Source organism: Psammomys obesus, unplaced genomic scaffold, assembly GCF_907164565.1.
Source record: "Psammomys obesus unplaced genomic scaffold, mPsaObe1.curated_primary_1811, whole genome shotgun sequence".
NCBI classification, from domain to species: domain Eukaryota; kingdom Metazoa; phylum Chordata; class Mammalia; order Rodentia; family Muridae; genus Psammomys; species Psammomys obesus.
In genome coordinates, this window is record NW_026596091.1 from 3,912,284 (window position 1) to 3,932,833 (window position 20,550).

Consider the following 20,550-nt stretch of genomic DNA (forward strand, 5'->3'; position numbering starts at 1 on the left):
CTTTCTTTCTTTCTTTCTTTCTTTCTTTCTTTCTTTCTTTCTTTCTTTCTTTCTTTCTTTAAATGTGTATGTGTGATCATTGTTGTAACTGGGTGATGCTCACGCAGGCATCTATTCTCTCTGTGTACATATCTGGAAATTTCCATCACAACAATTCAGAAAGGTACCATTCCCCAAAGAGCCAGATGACATTGCTCTTACCCCGTCTGCCTTGTCCAGGTGAAGGAAGCTTCCCGGCAATGATGTTGCTAGCATGTGTGAGGACGACAGGGTCTGCAGATCCGCCACTCCGTAAGTGCCTGGGAGTGTGTGGTGTCTAAAGCCCCAAGTCATAAGGGTCACAATAAAAAAATCCATGCACCAGGGATAAATGCAACAGGAGAATCAGCTCTGAGGTCAGACTGACATTCAAACTTCATGTTCTCCCATACTCAAACTTCACACTCACTTTTGCAGTGGTCAGCCTTAGCTGGAATTAGCCATTAACCACTCTGTGCCTTTTCACATATGTCAAAAGTGTAACAACCATCTCAAAGGTGTGGAGGGTTAACAAGTTATATACAACGCACATTGCTTGGTTTAGCAGTGGTTCTTCAAGTGTGGGTTGCAAACCCTTTGGGGGTCCTGTATCAGACACCCTGCATATCAGATTTACATGTCAATTCATAACAGTGGCAAAATTGCAGTTATGACATGGCAATGAAAATAATTTTATGGTTCAGGTCACCACAACATGAACTGTATTAAAGGGTCACTACATTAGGAAGGTTGAGAACCACTGGTTTAGAGTCAGCTGTTAACAGATAAATTGCCCTGACCCAGGGAAGGGTTGCTTGGGCCATCCTTGTGAAGGATCATGTCGCTTTTCTGCATTGAATTAAGGAATGTTCACCCTGACACCAGTCACATAACATGGCAGATAAGATAAACGACACCCACCTTATCATGGCTGGAATATTGTTCTGTGACAACCAGAAGGTTTTCTCCTTCTGGTCCATGTCCTCAATGGCTTGCTGGGTTGGCACAAGGACAGTGAGATTCGAAGTGGTAGTCAACATGGACTTCAGGGAAGCATTCTGAGTCACAGGAGGAGAGAAAATGGCCTGAGTACTGTTAGTTACTAGCTGGGCAGACTTATATGATGTCAGAGACGATGGCTTCCCATATGATGTAACTCCAGGAACGCTGGGGGGATCCTAGACTTTCCTTCCCAACTCCACCCAGACCTTGGCTGATGACTCACATTCTCTTTTGAGACTCAGTCTTTTTTTCCGCTTTAATGTGTGGATCTTTAGAACAATGCAGATTTTCCTGATTGGGTCATACTTTGTCATTGTAAGTTGGAATGAAAAGCCAGATAAAGAGTCTTGTGTGTGTGTGTGTGCACATATGTACAAAAGACTACGTGACTTCTTCCATGTCTTTAGAGTAAGATTGTAAGAAGGATGCAGAGAATGAAGGCCTGGCTCAAACTCAACAATGTCTCATTCATGCCCAGAAAAACTACTGTTAGATTCAACAACTGGATAGAAAAAAATTCAACCAAAAAAAAAAAACAAAAAACAAAAAACAAAAACAACCCCAAACTCCTAAATCTTGATTTATAGAACTTACTGAAGCCAGGTATGGTGGCATATGCCTGAAATCCCAGCACTCAGGGAGGCAGAGGCAGGTGGATCTCTGTGAGTTAGGGGCCAGACTGGTGTACAGAGTGAGTTCAGGACAGCCAAGGCTACACAGAGAAACCCTGTCTCAAAAAACAAACAAACAAACAAACAAAGAACTTACTGATTTCTGGTGAATACTCTCCTCGGAACTGATGTTCAAGTTCAAACACAATAGCATTTAAAAGCAGGTTGTGGGGAAATGTGCCCTGTCTAGCCTGCTACTGGGCTGGCATTGCATGAGGTGAGACTGGGCATGGCCACAGCCCAGAGAGGAAGCAGTCCCCTGTTGTACTGAGCCTCCACTATAGAAACAAGTGGTTCTCCAGCATACAGGGGGCTGTCCTCTGAGTGACTGCTGACTGAGCAGGACCTATTTTGGCACATACTTACTTAGAGGGACGGACAATCTATTATGATGTCTGGCTAGGTCAGACATCCCAGTCCATTCAGCCAAACAGGACAGAGATCCAGACAACTGGGCAGGGTGAGACTGGATTCTTTTAGTTTTGTTTTTGATACAGTGTTTCTCTTTTTAACAGCCCTGGCTGTCCTGGACTCTCTCTGTAGAACAGGCTGGCCTTGAACTCACAGAGAACCACCTGCCTCTGCCTCCAGATGGCTAGGATTAAAGGCATGCCACCAAGCTCTGCTGGAGATTAAATTTTTTATGTGATACTCCACAGGGTTGGAGAATAAGCTCTTCCACCATGTTAAGCAGAGAGCTAAACATATATGCAGTTCCCAGGTGACAACTTTAAGTCCAAATTGTAGTGAATTATGACATAAGTCACATTAAACTTTCAGAGAAAGCTATGTGTTTTCTTTGAAATCTATGTGGTGGCTAGTGCTATTCTTATGTATTTGAATTGCTTGGAACTCAGCTACCTGGTCTTATCTGCAGTTTCCAGCCTAGCAGGGGTGGGATAGCCAATGAGTGTAAAGTACAGACAAAGAGGAGGAGCAGCTGCTCAAGCTCCTCCCAACTCCACCCCTGTGACACATTGCCAGTTTTCTACTGCGCAAACTCCAGATCTCTAAAAACAAAACAAAACAAAACAAAACAAAAAAAACAAAAAACGATTTATGTTGTCAGTGCTAGCGTGCGAACGCTGGGACTCACATGGATCCACCGGTAAAATACAGCTGCTTCTGAGAGAAATGACAATTCCTTATTCATTCGTTCGAAGGAGGGTGGGAGAGCAGAAAGAGAACATAGAAACGTTATCTTAGTGGCGTTCTGGATAGCCAGCGCCTGCCCTCTTGGGTCTACAGAGCCAGCCTCTCCAGGCTGATGTGAACCAGCGCCCCAGCTATGTGAGCCTACAAGCAAGAACTGCAGGTAGCCGCCACAGTCAGGGGCCTGACTCTCCTCTAGAGCAGAGGTTCTCAACCTTCCTAGTGCTGCGACCCTTTAATACAGTTCCTCAAGTTGTGGTGACCTCCCCCCAACCAAAAATTATTTTCTTTGCTACTTCATAACTGTAATTTTGCTATTGTTATGACGTGTATTGTAAATATCTGTGTTTTTTAATGGTCTTAGGCGACTCCCATGAAAGGGTCATTCTACCCCAAAGGGGTTGCAACCCACAGGTTGAGAACTGCTCCTTTACAGGTAGGCATGTGCAACCTTTTGACACTACAAAACCGTGCTGTTGTCTACAAAGTTCACACTTGGGAACCATAGAACAAAGAACAATTACAAAGAAAAATGCAAAAGCAGGCTTGATAATGTTTTAAATAGAACAATTTTGGATCATAGTTATCTTGGGGTGCCCAGACCTATGGGGTACAGTTAAGACATGCCTGTCAGACTGAGGTAAGTCTAGCTTACTAGACACCTAGGCCTTAAGGAGGGTCCTGGAGCAAACAGCCCCCAGTCAGAGCCCATGCGGAGGAAGCCCCAGGCTGGGGCATGGGGCTAACATGCCTGGACTGGCACTGTGGTTTTGCCATGGCCTACAGAAAACATCTTTGGATAAAAATGAGTAAGCCTGGGTGAAGTCTCATCAGGGACCGGCAGAGGCGTTGAACATTAGTTTGTTTCCATGGGAGGACAGGAACATGGGAGTTGGAGTTGCTGGAGGGTTTGGGGTCATAAACAGCAGGTGGGAGAGTCCAAGCTCCAGGGCGGGGTCAGGTGCAATGAGTGCCAATGAGAAGCAAAGGGTGGGACCTCCTGGCACACAGCAGGGGTGTGTTGTGTTGGGGGTTCGGTGGGGGCGTCACAGCAGCCTGAGGACAAGCACTGGAGTGGCTTTTGGTTGCAAGGCTTCGGGTACTAGGGGATTTATAGAACGAAGGTTTTGTAGAAGAAGAGGAACAAGAACTGGACTGTGTGAGAAAAACAAAAGGTGAGGAAAGAAATTGTCACAGTGTCAGGTCTCAAACCTGGACAAACTGCTAAGTGTTGTGCTTGTTAGCACATCAAAGCTGAGGCTGGCTAGCCAAGTTCTCCCAGCGTCCCTCCATTTCCAGCTGTTGCAGGGTCCTCCTGGCTGGCACACCTTGCCCCTACCCTGAACCCTTCAGCCCAGGGACTGGCCTGCCGTTCCCCGAGCTGCTCATCCCTATATAATCCAGTCATTTTGGCTATGCTGGTTGTTCTGGCCCTTTTACCTCTTGGTCAGTCTCCTGGCCCAGGCAGCTTCTCTTGGTTTGTGACTGTCTCCTCTCTCACTCTCCCTTCTCCTCTCCCCTCATATGGCCCTGCTCAGCTTGGCCATGTTCACTCTGGACTCTCCCAGATGTCTCAGCCTCTGGCTATATTTAACCTTTTATCTAAAATAAACCTTCTTCTCCACTATACCTAGAAGCAGTCATGTCCTCCTTCTTGTTTCCTTTTTCTTTTTTCCTCTCAATCATCTGGTGTTGAAACCAGGATTTCTATGAGTTTAAATGTGACATAGGAGTAAGGTGAACATGCTCCCCTTTGAGACTATAGCTCTCTTCTGTGGGAGAGATGGAGAGGTAGTGACAGTTGGGCGTGACCCATACTACGCAGATAAAATATACTGGTGATTAAGTGTTGGGCCTGGCCCATGGACAGATACCAACATCTGAGGCAAGTAAGTGTTCTTAGCCTCTGTTTACTGATCTGTGGAAGGGGCATCATAACAGCACTAATCCCAGACAACTATTGTGAGGTTTAAACGAGATGCTGCTTCATAAAGGACCTGGAAAGAACTTGCTACACAGAAGGCATTTGCATGTGCACGTGAGCACACCCGTACATATGCCTGTGAGCACCCCTCAATCAGGATGAGCACACACACACAACATGGGTAAATCCAGTATGTTCTGGGTACCCCGTGAGACCCCAAGGGGAGCTCTGACAGCCATCTCATGTAGCTCACTCAGGAAGTCTGAGACAGATTGGCAAACAAAAGTTGTCAGGACTGCTCTGTGTGTAGAAAGTGCCCAATAAAATCCACTGCAGCCTGGGAAAAGGAGGGACCCACCAAACATGTAAGAACCTGCAAAACCCAGCTGTCTTCATATAAAATCTTTTATTTTGGGTCTGCAGACAGAGCATGCCTAAGGCGCTCTCAGCTGAGATGTTCATTTTTCTGCTGTGTGCTCTCTCTGCCTGCACTTGAGGTTCTCGCCAAGGACGTACCATGAACACATTTCCATAGCACAGGAGACCATTTCCTTCATAGCCCTCTTGACAAACGCAGCTCCAGACACCATAAGAGGTAGACTGACAGGTGGCCTGGAAAACCAAGATGGAGGAAACAGCTAGATGTTAGACTGGACTCATGTACCATGAGACCGCGGGCCCTAAGGTAAGAACTCTGAGTTCAGACCTGGGAATCATGTGGTACAGTACTTGCCTATTTGCACTTGGCCCTGAGTTTGAACCCCAGTTTTACAGGAAAAACAACAACAACCAACAACAAAACCCCTGCAAGTTCGGTGCTGACAGACGGGTAGAAGCAGCCCAGGGTGTCAGTGTTGCAGCACGATGCTCTTCCTGCTGCTTTCAGCCACAACAAACTTTTTTCTTTTCATCCCTGCCAGATTTAGCAAATAAAAGAATCTGAGAGAGTTAACTTTGATTTTCAGACAGGTGATAAATATATTTTAGTATAAACTCATCTTGTGCAATATTTTGGGCACACTGAACCTTTGCCCAAAACTTACTCCCTGTGTATCTTAGATTAAAATTCAGCTGGTGCCTGGCATCTTATCTGGTAACCCAAGCTGTTTCCTTTAAGCTTTGAAATGGAGTGGCGATTGCACAGGCTGCTTGAATTCTGCCTAGGGTCACCCTTTGGAGGTGAAAGATTTTGTTCATGGCTAGGCACGGATAAGACAGAGCTGTTAGGATTTGGATATGAAGTGTCTTCCCCAAAGAATGCTGTGTTAATGGCTTGGTCCCGATGAAGGACATTCAGAGGTGGGGCTTGGGGAAGTGGCTGAATCAGGAAGAGTCTGCTTTTATCAACTTGACTCTATTGATGGGTTTAAAATTTAGTGACATTACTGGGAGGTGGCCAAAAATTCTAGAGGTTCGGCCTAGTTGGAAGAAGTAGGTCACTGGACATACACCCTGGGGGTCATGCTTTGTTTCCAACTACGTCCTCTCTGGTGCCTGTCCACCAGGAAGTGAGGCACTTTGATCATGCTCCTCGACACAATGGTCTGCCTTACCACACACAGCCCAGAGGCCATTCATCCAGGCCACCAGGCACTGAAACCTTTGAACCAAGGCACCAAACAAACCTGGGCATGGTGGCACATGCCTTTAATCCTAGCAGGGGCAGGTGTATCTCTGTGAGTTCAAGGCCAGCCTGGTCTACAAAGCAAGTCCAGGACATCCAGAGCTTCTTACACTGAGAAACCCTGTCTCAAAAAAACCCAAACCTTCCCCACCCACCAAAAAACAAAACAAAACAAAACCCTTCTTCCTCAAGCTGTTCACTTAGGTATTTTTATGATCACCCCAAGAAGTGACCACACAGCCTAATTTTTGTTCTTAAGAGTTTTGTGTGTGTTGATACTGAAGGAAGCATCAAGTGACTCACCAGGGGGTGACATTTCTCTGTTTGTTCCAAGCATGAAATGACCGGTTCACAATCAATCCCGTTTCCTCGGAATCCTTTTTTGCACTCACATTCATTCTGTGATTCCAAGAACACAGAAGGGATTACTGAAGCGACAGCTCTCAAGCCGTGCTCTCCATTACACTGAAAAGCAGACTACGGAGAACACAGCCATTCAACCACACTACAGAACAGACACTCTAGATTCCACTGTTAGTCACTGCACACAGTCAACTGTTCTTGGTTGCCACAACATAACACCATGCTGCCCAAACATAGTCTCTTTACATTCTGTTGAAATTCTGGACCTCACAAAGGCCTATCCAGAGAGCTTAGACTTAATGGCTGCTACAATGGGAAAGTTGACCCAACACCCAAAGAGAAACATTAAGGAAGCTGTGTCTTGTCCACTTGGTGGAAAGCTGTGTAGAAGGCTACTGCTAGCTTGAAGATGCTCTGCTTCGTTCAGATGATGCTCCCTACCGGGTAGATGGATTTGAGGCATCACACCTGCAGAGACAGCCTGCAGCATAGGGTTCAGCAGCTGCTATAGCTTCACGTAGCTGGTAAGTGCCCCTTCTTCTCCGATGGCGTAGTCCCCTCCTACAGTGGGCAGGATGCAGGCTGGATTCCAGCCCTCACATGCTCCATTAGCAGTATATATACTTCCAAATATATATTCTGTGGTTCTGTGCATGCAGCTAATGAGTAAAGTATGATCATGACAGCAACATGAGAAAATGAGAGAAATAACATGCTAATGGTGGACAAGGAACCAATGAAGCTGCAGTAGAGTACTTCAGTGTAAATACATCGCTCAGAATTAATTCCCTATTCCATTTCCCCAACTGTTTTCCATGAAATTGCGATATTTTGAAATTAAAAATCTGTGCATATAGCTGGGTATGGGTGGGTCAAGCCTGTAATCCCAGCACCTGGGAGTCAGAGGCAGGTGGATCTCTGTGACTTTGAGGCCAGCCTGGTCTACAAAGTGAGTTCAGGACAGCCAAGGCTACACAAAGAAACCCTGTCTTGGAAAACCAACCAACCAACCAACCAACCAACCAACCAACCAACCAACCAACCAACCACCACAACAAAAAGCAAACCAAACCAAACATGATTTAAAAGAATTTCTTCAATTGAGTTAAACAATGAATCTAAAGAATGACAAAAATCCATTAAAAGATGAACAGGAGGCTTAACAAGCTGGAAAGAAAATAAAAGACAAGAAGTTTTATGGAGCCACTGGCTCATGAAGAGCTTATGGGAATGGGCTTCCGAGGGGGTGGAGTGGGCTTAGAATGTTCTGAGAATGCTCTTTAAGAGCTGGGAAAGGCATTCAAACTGAGGAAACATGTCAGGAGAGAAAAACAGAGGTGAAGAAGCATGTCTGGCTGAAGAAACGATGTTTAGGATGGATTCTGAAAGTCTAACACACCCCAGTTGGGGCTGATATAACACTGTTCAGTTCTGGAAAGAAGTGAGTAAGACCATCCATTGTATGAATTTTCTCTGTAACAGTGTCACTGCTTTGTGAGCTTTATAAGGCAAGTGTGTACATTTTATACACCTGTGTACAATATTTTATAACCACGTGAAACCCAAGCACATCCTGTGCATGGCAGAATCTAAGCTTATAAGCTAGAGCTAATTTCCTCTGTTTATTGGGACAGCACCTCTATGTCCCCACTCTTAACACTTCTTACATTTGATCCAAACATGGCTTGTCTCTTTAAAGCTATATTCACAGAAGTTAAAGTCAGTATCCATTTGATGTGTCAAAAATCTTTCAAACTACTTGTGACTGAGTGAAGGCAATCTTAGATGGGGCTTATTTGATTTTTTAAATGTGTTATAGAGACCCTCTCTTTCTTCTTTATCCCTTCAGGACATTTAGCATTTGTTTGCAGGAGAGGATGTAGACACTGTACATACTGAACTGTGTTCTCCAACCCCCAAATTCGTATGTTGAAGTCATGACCTGAAGTACCCTAAAACATGATCGTATGTAGAAACAGGGTAGTTATTAGGCAGTGACTTAAGACAAGGTAATATTTGAGTAGGGTGGACCCTGAATCTAATGGACTCACATCCATGTGGAAACATGAAAATAGGAGATGTATGCACAGAGGGAATGCCATGGGAATGGGAAGATGGAGGTCAGGTGATGTGTCTCTGCCAAAGATGGCCAGTCCCACCCCAGGCTAGGAGAGGGGCAAGGGACAGACTCTCCCTAGGATCCCCCAGAAGGAGGCCGCAGCTGACCTTGACATGGCGTCCAGATCATAAGACAATGTGTTTGCTTTCTGCTGCTCACTTGGTGGTACTTTCATTATGCTAATCCCTAGAAAATGAATATTGACACTAAGACATTTTATGTTTTCTTTTCTCAGCTGCAGCCTGGTAACACAAATGAACCAAGGTGCAATCATTTACTAAGTGCCCAGTGAGGCATGAGTCTGCAGTGGGCTCCTCCTTGATTAGACTCCTGGGGGCTCACTGGCAAGCTCATTTGCCCTAGACACATTAGCAGGCACTGCTGTCAGAGTGATCAGAGGGGAAACTAGGACAGCAACCACTAGATGCTGTGGAGCGGCAGGCATAATGTGCGCTAATTCTGTCTGGGTTGAAAGCGTTTGTCACTTTGCCACTTATGTGGGTCTGTCATCTTACATGAGATTGTTTCTCCAGGGTGACTTGTGGCCCTTAGCCCTAGTAACTGATTATCCCCAAAACCCAGCTCAGTGGGTCCCAAGAAGAGCAAATGTGTGAGTGCTAATGTAAACATCTGTTCTCTCTCTAGAAAAAAGGACCCCGTTTGGCCTGGGGACAGCACTATTCCCTCTTGTGGTTTATAATAACAAGGCATGGTTATTTCCTTCAGCCCAGGTTCCCAGTATAGAGGTGAAGATTGAAATTGTCCCTGCCTGCACACATCTTGGCCACTGGGGTTGGATTTCTGCAATTATGGGCTGATTGCTGTCCCATGGCCTAATGGGAATGAGGAGGGCTGGGAAACTGTTCAGTTTGAGCCAACAGAATCAATGGGTTCTGGTAGGAATGGTCACAGATGTACCCCACTGTGCCTCAATGAGGGCAGGGTAAGGCTGAAGCTGCTGGAGGGCATCCCTTACTGAGGAGACTGGGCAGAACTTGGGGCCAGAGACATCCTGTGTGCTGACCTCCGATCCCTGCACCACATTGCACCCACATCAACATCTGCCTGTCAACAGTGTGTCACTGGGGATGGGCTTTGGGATTTCAAGAGCCCACACCAGGCCTAGCCTGCATGCCTGTCTGTCTTTCTGCTTCCAAACTGTAGATAAATATAAGGTCCTAGCTACTATTCCAGCACCACGCCTGCTGGCCTGTTGTCATGCTCTTCACCATGAGGGTCGTGAAATCACCCTCTGAAACTGTATGCTGTTCCCCAATTAAATGCTTTTTTTTGTAAGCTGCCTTAGAGATGGTGTCTCTTCACAGCAGTAGAACAGTAACTAAGATGTGCTGTAAGTTACTGAGATATTTTAGCACAGTGAGACCGCAGCACTGTATGAACAGACCTTGACCAGGAGGGAGCTGGAAGTTTGCTTGGGCTGGCTCTTGGAGAGGGAAGTTGCCAGGTGGTATCCTGCATGTTCTTGGCTGCACACTCCCATTTCCTTTCACACTTTCTTCTAATCACCTTCACTACCCTTTAGCCACGCAAAGGGATATAACTAGAAATGCTTGCAAGAAGATCCCAAGGAGTCCCAGTACTCTAAGGGCTAGCCAGCCACCTACTGCCTCACAAGTGTTAGCCCTGCTCTGCATCTACAGGAGAGAGGCTCCGTCCCTCGTTCCTGGAGTTGGGAAGAGGGAAGAGAAAGGACAGCATCTGAAGAACCCAGAAACATCCTTCTCTGGCACCTTAACTGGGCCAGACCTTTAATTGTTTGGTGATTTCTATCCTTGAGCAAAGGAGAGGCATGATCTGGCCTCAGGTCTCACCCAGCGCCATTCAAGCACATGCTGCCCCAGTTCCTAGCACATGCAAGGGAATGTGCCGTCTAAGGCAGAAGGCTTGTGACGGAAGGCCTAGGGCCATCACAGGAAGCCAGGTTAGGCCTTATGCTGTGCCCAACCCCATGGGGAACATACTTAATAAAATAATCTGAAGGTTTAAGTCCAGCTTTAAAAAGCAAGTGTGAGAATTTATGTCATCATTCAAAATGATGTATGTGAGGGAGAATTTTCTGGTCCTTACCTTCTAGGCTTTATGTTTTGTTGGCCCTATAGAGCATACCGGACTGTTTTGGGGGAGAGGAGGGGCCAGGAGGAATGGATGAGAAGTGGGAAACTATCATGTCCATGGCCACAATCTTAATGTAGTTGTATCTCCTCCTCTGTAACTCACTAATTCCCAGTCAGCAGCCTCTGCCTCTTTTCATGAAATGAAGCCACCTAAAATTGAGTAACAAGCTACAGAATGTTCTAGAGATTTGTGTGTGATCCATGGGGGGTGGGGAAATGACTGAGCATCTCTGAATTCTGACTCTGTGTGAATCATAGTGTGACTGGCTGATTTTCTGTGCCACAGGGCACATCGCTAAAATCTCAGTGGCATAGTTCCTTTTCTGTAAGGTGGCATCACAATGACTCCGATGTCAAAGACTCATTATAATTAACCCGTTCTCCCTACCACAACTGAGGGCAAAGTGCTTTGAACCAAAGTACTTCTGTGATTATGATTAAAAAAAAAAAAAAAAAAGGAATCCCATTTCCTCTTTTTTTTTTTTTTTTTCTTTCCCAAGTTACCTACCTGCCCAGGGCCTACATATAAACAGGTAGCATTGTCATGGCAGCCACCTGCACCGGGCAACAGGCAGCTGTTGATCTCCACACAGTCTCTTCCGTTCCCTGTCCAGCCCCGCTGGCACACACAGCTGTGTGTCCCTGTGGCAGTTTGAATGCATTCTGCCTGCAGGAGGAAGAATAAAAGCAAGACCTTTGAAACCACAGTCCAGCTGCATAGGGTCCCCAAAGCTGGAAGGGATCTGGAAGAATGTTCTAGAAACACATATTTGCATGTGGAATACAATGGACATGATGGAAATGCTTTTCCACATGAACATAATAAACTAACTGGGTGATTCTGAGAGTGGGACTGCTTGGAACTGGTCAGCTAAGGGCTACAGCACTCACAGTGCTCTGTTACTGACTCAGCCAGAGATTGCTTCTATTGATTTAAAGAGTAAATGGTCCTTAGGAGCAGGGGTTCTCAACCCTCATGATGTTGTGACTCTTTAGTACAGTTCCTCATGTTGTGGTGAGCACCCAAACGTAAAGTTAGTTTTTTTCTACTTTATAACTGCAATTTTGCTGCTGTTATGAAGCCTAATGACCCCTATGAAAAGGTCATTTGACCTCCAAAGGGGTTGCAACCCACAGGTTGAGAACCACTGCTCTACAAGCAAGCACTATGATTATTTTTATTTATCTTTGGGGGAAGAGGTGTCCCCACAGCTATAGAGAGAAGTATGAATCTTAGGCTCCATGATGTTGGTGTCCAAGCTCCTCTAAGCAATACTACGACTCTCGATTGGAGGGTGTGATGATTATGTTGTCAACTTGACAGCATCTAGAGTCACATAGGAAATGGACCTCTGGGCGCGTCTGCCAGAGTTTCTAGATTAGTGCAGCTGAGGCGAGAAGACCCACCCTAAATGTGGGTGGTGCCATGTCATGGGTTGAAGTCCTGCACAGAGTGAACAGGAGGGAAGAGCTGAGCACCGACATGTGTCTCTGCTTTTTAACTGAAGATGCCATATGACCAGCTCCCTAGATTTCTGGGGCCAGGCCACACGAAAGATCACACTCCTGAACTGGGAGCTAAAACACACACTTTGTTCCTGAATTTCTTTTGTAAGTGTTTGTTACAACAACAAGAAAGGTAGCCATCTGCAGGGAGACTGTAGGAGGCTGAAGGACCCAAGGAAAGAGGAGAGGACCAGAAGTTATTGAGTTGGGGTGCTCTGCAGTGGGCAGGGCCCGGTTACCAGGAAATCTGGTGGGCAGGGCCTGAAGTTGAGTCTAGATTTCATCCCTAGGCCCAGGGAAGTCTCTGAAAGGGGTTAAGCCTCAGAGACATGATTTGCTTCAAACAACTCTGGCCACATGCACCTGGTTAGTGCCAGGGGAAGCAAGCCAACCTACTGCTCAACTGTGGTAATGAATGCAAGAGGTGATGTCAGGTGGTGGTAGCAATGTTTGAGAGATACTAGTAAAAACAATGGCAGGCCTGGCTATACTAACACAAGCAAAATGTAGGCGAGTTTCTTTTCCTTCTTCTTCTTCTTCTTCTTCTTCTTCTTCTTCTTCTTCTTCTTCTTCTTCTTCTTCTTCTTCTTCTTCTTTTCGAGACAGGGTTTCTCTGTGTAGCCTTGGCTATCCTGGCCTTGCTCTGTAGACCAGGCTGGCTGGAACTCACAGAGATCTGCCTCTGCCTCCTGAGTGCTTGGGATTCAAGGTGTGTAGCACCACACCTGGCTGTAGACAAGTTTCTTAATTCTCCTGAGACTGCTTTCTCCTTAGGAGGGCAAGGCTAACATGTGGACCTCATTGGGCTAATGCAAGGAATAAAGGATATCAGGTACACTAGAGTCCTTGTTAGTTACGGAGCCTGAAGCAAGGGTGTTTGCACACCTCATCTTCCCAGAGCCCACAGATCTGAATTAGTGAAGTCACAGAGCACACCTACCAGATAGCCTTCTTCAAGTGCAAAGTTTGCAAAGACAAATGCCACATGTTTTCTCCTATATATGGATCTGAGATCATAATTTGTGTGTGTGCGCATGCATATGTGTGTGCAGTGGGATGGAGAATCAGTTGTTTAAACTAATGGGCTTCATTATGACATATCATATACATCTATAATATACTTCTGTCATCTTCAGTTCTCTGCTTTTATGGCCTGTTCCTCCCAGCTGCCTTCCCCTTCCTCTCCCTTCATGTCCTTTTCCTACTCCCATGCATTATTGTGGAAAGAATGGAGGGACTAAGCTAATGGAATATCTGTGACAGGAAGGCAGATGGGGGCTAGTGAGGACAGGGAGAGGACCAAGGTAGGAGGGCAAGGAGATGGGAGGGGATTGGGGGAAGAAGAAAAAGAAGCCAAACTCCATTACTTTGTATGCTGTTTCAAAAATTCTAATACAAAAATACATTTTCAAGTTCAAACCTATGTGCTTTGTGCATATGAAGAGTCATCAGGCACTGCCTTTTGGGATGTCTCTTCCTCTAAGAGTTCTTTAAAAAGTGTTAGGTCATAAAACCCTCTCCAGATGTCAGTGCTGGTGGCAATGTAGCATTACGGCTCTGTTCCCGCCTGGGCTGGGTTTTCCGAGACACAGAGACCTATAGCATTTCTCAGAAGCCCTTCACGGCTGGCTGAACGCCTCTGCCTTCAACTGTCAGCACCTCATCTGTCTCAAAGAATGCCATGCTAACCACCTGCTACCCCAGCCGGAGCTGCCTCCCCCATCACCTAACCATATAAAACCCAACGAGCTTTTGCAGCCGTCACTGTCTTCTGCTATCCGAGGCACCATGGCAGGTTACTTTTCCCCTTGCCTAACTGCTTTCATTGCCACGGAGAGGCTTTGATTGGTGGCTTCTTGCTGCACCTACTTACAAAAAAGTAAACAGAATGACACAAAAGGAAGCCCAGGGCACCTGGCTACACAACACTCACATTCTGACTGCAGCCTCCTCTGGTCGAGTCCATGCAAGGGTCCTTCTTAGAACAGAGAGTTCCACCTCCTTCGTAGCCCTCATTGCAGACACAGCTGTGAAGGAGAAAATGCACAGAATCAGCCTGAGATGCCTAGCACCCACCCTGCAGGCACATGTAGCCAGCCAGAGAGGAGCTGGACGTGATTAGCGATTAGTTTTGTGCAAGAAGCCTGGGTTTGCAAGCAAGGGTGGATGATTTTGGGGGGTTGGCAGTCAGGGCTGGGTGGGAATCTGAGCCCAACCTTACCCATTGTGTGGCTCACCCGAGTCTCTTCCCAGCTGGGACACTGTCTCCTCACTTGGAAAAACGGGCCTAATTTTTGGGGTGAGCTTGGCACCATTAGGTGCAGTGATGGCAGCTGGCCTGCTCTTCCTGGACCAGAATTTGACTGTTTATAACCTTGTGTTTATGCTAGTTTAAGATAAAACTATCTGTAGTACATGCCTGAAAATACTGAACGTGTCAATCAGGTGAGACCTCTCTTTCCTTCTTTGGTCCTTCACATACCACCTCCCACTACACACACACACACACACACACACACACACACACACACACACACTACATGCATGTGTGTGACCACACTCAGTTGTACCTCCTGTGAGATGACAGTTTCACTCTCTTTTCAGACATACCTTCCGAAATCTCCTACCACAATAACTTTTCTATTTAACGTGGGCCATTTGCTCATTCATTCCTTGTTCACTCATTCATTGGTTAGATCAGTGTCTTGGATAGCCTGGGGATACCACATAGCTTCCATCCATCCATGTCCTTCTGAAGCTTCAGCAACGTGAGCTTAAGAAAACCGTAGACTGTCCAGGACCTAGTTTCCTAGAGGAAGTGTCTTTGTGTGGAAGCCACACAAAGAACAAGTTTGATTTGTTCCAGCTCAGGCCTCCAAGCTGAGGTCATGCAGACATGCAGACAGCCCACTGTGGGTGATGCAGGAGGTTCTGGGGGACATTTTCCTCATCAGTGATTTTTCCTGTAACCACAGGAAAGAAGCCACGTCCTTGCCCTCATCCAGCCTGCTATGCCCAAAACAAGCAAGTAAACTATGCAAATAAACTTAAGAAAATGATGCCAGAACAGGGCCGGGATTCCAGACATCCTCTGTTTCCTCCAAGGTGCTTGAGGTGGTTCCGGCCTTCAAACTACAGGATAGCAAGCCTCCTAGGACATTTTCTACTCCCTAAGGCTGCTGTACTTGGTATACAGTTCAGAAAACAATTGGCTGTTCTTCATCTTTCAACTTGACCTCAGATGGCTTTTACAGAGGAGCTGCTATTGACAGCTTTTGTAGGTAAAGGAGCCTTCAAAACATGGGAATTTCATTGCTTTTCTTCTGGGATGGTTAACTGCCATGGTTAACCAGACCCTGAATCACCTAAGACGGAAGCCTCTGGGCACATCTGTGAGGGATCATGTAGATTAAGCTAACTGAGGTTTGAAGGCATGCTCTGTGCACACCAGCAGCACTGTTCATAGCCTCCACTCCAAGACTGAATGAAGAGAAACAACCTGAGCACACTTGTTCTCCCCCTCCATTTTCCAACTGCAGATGTCATGTGACCAGCTCCTTAAGCTCCCACCGTCATGGTGTCCCTGCCATGGTGTGCTGACTCCCTTGAAACTATGTGAACAAACTCCTCTGTGTTTAAATTGACTTCCTTGGGGTATTTCTTCACAGTGGCAGGACAGATAACCCTTCCTTTCTTCCCTCTCTCCTTGTCTCTCTCTTTCCCTTCCTCCCTCCTTTTTCCCTCCCTCCTCTCTCCTCATTCCATCCTTCATTCCCTCGCTCCCTCCTCTTTCCATCCCTCATTCCCTCCCTCCTTCCTTCCTTGTTTCCTTTTTGATTTTTTTTAAGGCAGAGACCCAGAGAGCTGAGGCAAACCACCCAATTTCCTTTGAGTCCCATGCAGGGAACCTCTCTACCTCTGCCCCCTTTGGAGTTTTGAGACAAGGTTTTGCTGTGGCTCAGGCTGCCCGGAGCTGGCAGCAGTCCTCTTGCTGGTGTGCTGGAATTGGAACGTGCACAGCAGTGTGCTTGTCATAATGATCGGTCCAGGCTGGGCCAGCATGCTCCTATCTTTGGCTCTTTTAATCTCTACTATCGTTCTCTTAGGTAGAGTTCATCACTACTGATTTGGAGAGTGAAGCTCAGAGAGGTAAGGTAACTTGCCCAAGGTCACACAGCTGCTGCTTTCCAAGCAAAGAGAGCTAAGATTTGGATTCAAGCTCAGACTTAGCTCCTGCAAGAGCCATGCTGTCAGCTGGGCAGAACATGCCCTACCTTATAAAGTGTTAGATACGGGCTGGCTCCACCCACAGGTGGCACTGTAGCCTTGGGCTGGGACCTACCTGGCTGTCCCATTGCTGTATGCACAGGTGGCGTGGATGTGACAGAACTGCACATAGGGCCCACAGGCCGAAGTCTGCTTGTCACAGAACCGCCCAGCTGTGCCCTCGCTGCACGTGCCTGGGAGGCAGGCTCCGTCGCTGTCTAGTCTGTTGTCACATGTTCCATGAACACACAGGCAGGCTGGAAGAGAGGTGAAAAGGGTGTTCAGGGCTTGGAGGACCATTTGCTATTAGAGCTCAGTACCTTGGAGGATGGTACCAAGGTACCATCCTCCCCAGAACCACTGCTGTTGAATCAGAGCTGTGCTGAACTCAGGGTCACCAGCCTTTCTCAGACTGCCAGGGGCAGCCTTGTTGAGCTGACTGTCCCCCAGAAGGAGGGTATGATGGTCTCCAGTGCGCTTCAAATGTATCTGTGTGTGGGTGCAGGGAAGGAGATGGTTTGTGATGTGGCCAAAGAAGCCAGGGAGCCCAATTTTCAACTACTTAGTGGTTGGAGATGTTAGCTGAGAGGTTTCTCACTTTCTGAAAACATTCTAGAATAGACAAACTTCGATTTGTTTGTAAAACTCCAGATGGGCTCACGTGCTAATCCTCGACTTTGATTCACAGCAAAGCAGTGATAATTGGTAGCCAGTATTTGGGCCTTGATATCATTCAAGGCCCTGGACTGGCTTTTCCCTGTCTTCACTAACCACCCTCAGTCCCAGAAGGCAGGTACATTCTACTTTCCAGATGCATAGGTAGAGGCCCAGGGGCTGAGACAAACCACACAGTTTGCCTCCGAGTTCCCATGCAGGGACTTGAGCCTGTGCTGTCAAGTTCACGTCTACAGTGACTGAACTCATAGTGGGCCACAATGTTAACCAGCACTTCCACAGCTCCTGTCATTTTAAACCTTAGCTGCTTTGCCTTGCTGCTGAATATTAGTATCTGAAAAGTTCAAAGTGGGGGCTTAGTTCAATCAGAAAAGTGCTTGCTGTGCAAGCCTGAGGACCCAGGTTCAATCCCCAGAACCCAGTAGAAACAACAAGCAAACAACCAAACAACCCAGACATGGTGACCTGTGCTTGTAATTCCAGCACCAGGGAGGTAGAAACAGGTGGGTTCATTGGGTCATTGACTGATGAGGGACCCTATCTCAGGCAACAAGGTAATTGGACCTTAAGGAAAGATACCCAGGGGTTACCTCTGCCCTCTAATATGTGTATGTATGTACATCACCATGCACATGTACTCACATGAACATGTGTATACACTCCCACGTGTATATAAACTGCCACATGCATACAAACTCTTTCTCTCTCTAACATACACACACACACCCTTCAGGCACCTGTGCATGAAGACAGAGTTAAGAAGGAGGGAGAGACGTGGAGTTTCTCAAAGGAAAGCTGCAAAGATTGGGCTTGAATGCCATCTAACTGAAAGGCTCTGGGCCTTGCTCCAGCCAGGATAAAGGAGACAGGAACCAACAGAGACCGGTAGCTAGAGCCAACATCCAGGAAAGATGTTGGAAATCAAAGGAAAGAGTCTGGAAATCCCATCTGGTCACACAGCCACTCCTTAGAGAGATGAGAATTTAGCTTTTGGTTGGTCTGACTCCATAGGAAGCCCTTATTGATTCATTTCACTCTGCTGAGTTCCAATTTTAACTTCAAAATAGACATCTAAAAATATATATATAATGAAGTATACATATGATGACATTTTAAAGACTATCATTTTCTGAGAGCATAGGAGTGCATTTGTACATGTCTGTTGTGGAATGTTCCATGTGTTCTATAGGTCTTATGGTATGCAAACCACTGAGGTATGGTTACTGTTCTTAGAATAACAGCTAAACCAGTAAGAGGTCACAGTAGTAGCTAGCATGTTTTCAGTATGCACTATGTGCTAGTCATGTCTTAGGGAAAGCTTTCCATATATAAGTTAGAGTGAATTTACAAAATACTTACTAGTGCTTTCACCCTTATTTTGCAGTTCAAGGGTGCACCCATCAAGATCTTAATTTTTTGTGGGGGGCGGTATGAGAGGGGTGAGACAGAATTTTTCCATGGAGCCTTGCCTATCCTGGAACTCACTCTGTAGACCAGGCTGTCCTCGAACTCACAGAGATTCATCTGCCTCTTCCTTCTGAGTGCTGGGATCACAGGCATGCGCCACTGCCACCATCACTTGGCTGAGGTCATAATTCTTAAATGGAAGAACTGATGGGTAAGAGTTATTTGAAAGAGAGCAGATCTAGTTCTTGAAGTGGACTATGTCTTCATGGGCATAGAAAGTGGTTTCCAGAATGGGGTTCCTAAATGGGATTGCCAGCACCCCCCAGGAACCTGTTAAAAATGCTGTTTTTCAGTCATCCCAGAGAGAATCAGAACTCAGCAGCCCGTGCCTGCCTGTCTGACACGTGCTACAGAGAAGCAGTGCTTAAGAAACCCGCACTGTCATGATGACATACTGCAAGCAAAATCCACAAGACAGCAGACCACACCATCAGCACGCTCAGTGTGAGGGGGGCTGTGGATGCCACACTTACCTCTGCTACAGCGAGGTCCGTATCTGTTGGGGTCAGAGCAGAACTGACACTTGGAGCCTTGGAAGCCATCCTCACAAATGCAGGTCCCATTGCCACTGAGGCCATCTATGCACTGAGAGCAAAGGTAAGCCCCACGGGCCATTAGGATACATGTGGCAGTGAAGTTCTTGCTTTTGCTCCATGGCTTGAATTTGAACTCAGGCTCAGTGCCATTGGAAGTGGCTTTGGACTCCTTGTGGGAGGTGGAGTCATCTCTGTATCAGGTAAGATGTGAAAACTGGTACCCGGCTTGGGGATCCTCATCTAGGACTTAGAATCTTAAGGGACAAGGTGCGAGGGTGTATTGTGTGGCTGTACCCTCTAAACGGAAACACTCTGGGTGGAGTGAGTCCCAGTACTCAGAAAGTTAACTAAATTTAGGAAACTCACAGAACACAAGGCTCGAGAAAGCCAAGCAGTTATGACCCGCAGGGAGCCTCACAGAGTTCATGTAAGCAGCAAAATCTTGCTGAGGCAGGGGGCTCTTCAGTGTGTGTGTGTGGGGGCATCTGACATTTGGACAGGCAGCTCTTCCATGGGATGCAGCTTTTGTGAGGCATGACTTGTGTTAACGTGCCCCTTTCTGTGATGTGGCTCAGAGTCACTCTTGCTTCCGGATGTAAACCTAATGAAGTCACTGTAAACCTAATGAAGTTCATCAAGATAGACTTGGTTATAACCTAGAACCCCTGCACAGATCTAGCCCATGGCAGTTCAATGTCCAAGTGGGTTCCATAGTAATGGGAACAGGGACTGCCTCTGACATAAATTGATTGGCCTGCTCTTTGATCACTTCCCCCTGAGGGGGGAGCAGCCTTACAGGCCACAGATTGGCTGGAGAAGATGACAACGCAGCCATTCCTGATGAGATTTGATAGACTAAGATCAGAAGGAAGGAGAGGGGGACCTCCCCTATCAGTGGACTTGGGGAGGGGCATGCATGAAGAAGGGTGAGGGAAGGTAGGATTAGGAGGGGAGAAGGGAGGGGTTTATGGGGCAGATACAAAGTGAATAAAGTGTAACTAATAAAAGTAAAAAAAAAAAAAAGGATAGACTTGGTTGTCTCCTTCCTTCCTTCCTTCCTTCCTTCCTTCCTTCCTTCCTTCCTTCCTTCCT

General features: G+C 46.6%; 1 protein-coding gene across 5 annotated transcripts in view; it reads right to left on the reverse strand.

Annotated features, from left to right (window-relative positions):
- Positions 1-20,550, reverse strand: part of Stab2 (stabilin 2) — a 168,495-nt gene that overhangs the window by 83,308 nt on the left and 64,637 nt on the right. For all 5 annotated transcript variants that reach the window (XM_055627757.1, XM_055627756.1, XM_055627755.1 and 2 more), the window contains 9 exons: positions 19,396-19,507; positions 16,857-17,037; positions 14,448-14,541; positions 11,517-11,675; positions 6,695-6,790; positions 5,284-5,379; positions 2,788-2,835; positions 940-1,076; positions 202-316 (listed from right to left, as the gene is read on the reverse strand). In XM_055627757.1, coding sequence (XP_055483732.1) covers positions 202-316; positions 940-1,076; positions 2,788-2,835; positions 5,284-5,379; positions 6,695-6,790; positions 11,517-11,675; positions 14,448-14,541; positions 16,857-17,037; positions 19,396-19,507 — 1,038 coding nt within the window. The remainder of the gene's footprint in view (positions 1-201; positions 317-939; positions 1,077-2,787; positions 2,836-5,283; positions 5,380-6,694; positions 6,791-11,516; positions 11,676-14,447; positions 14,542-16,856; positions 17,038-19,395; positions 19,508-20,550) is intronic.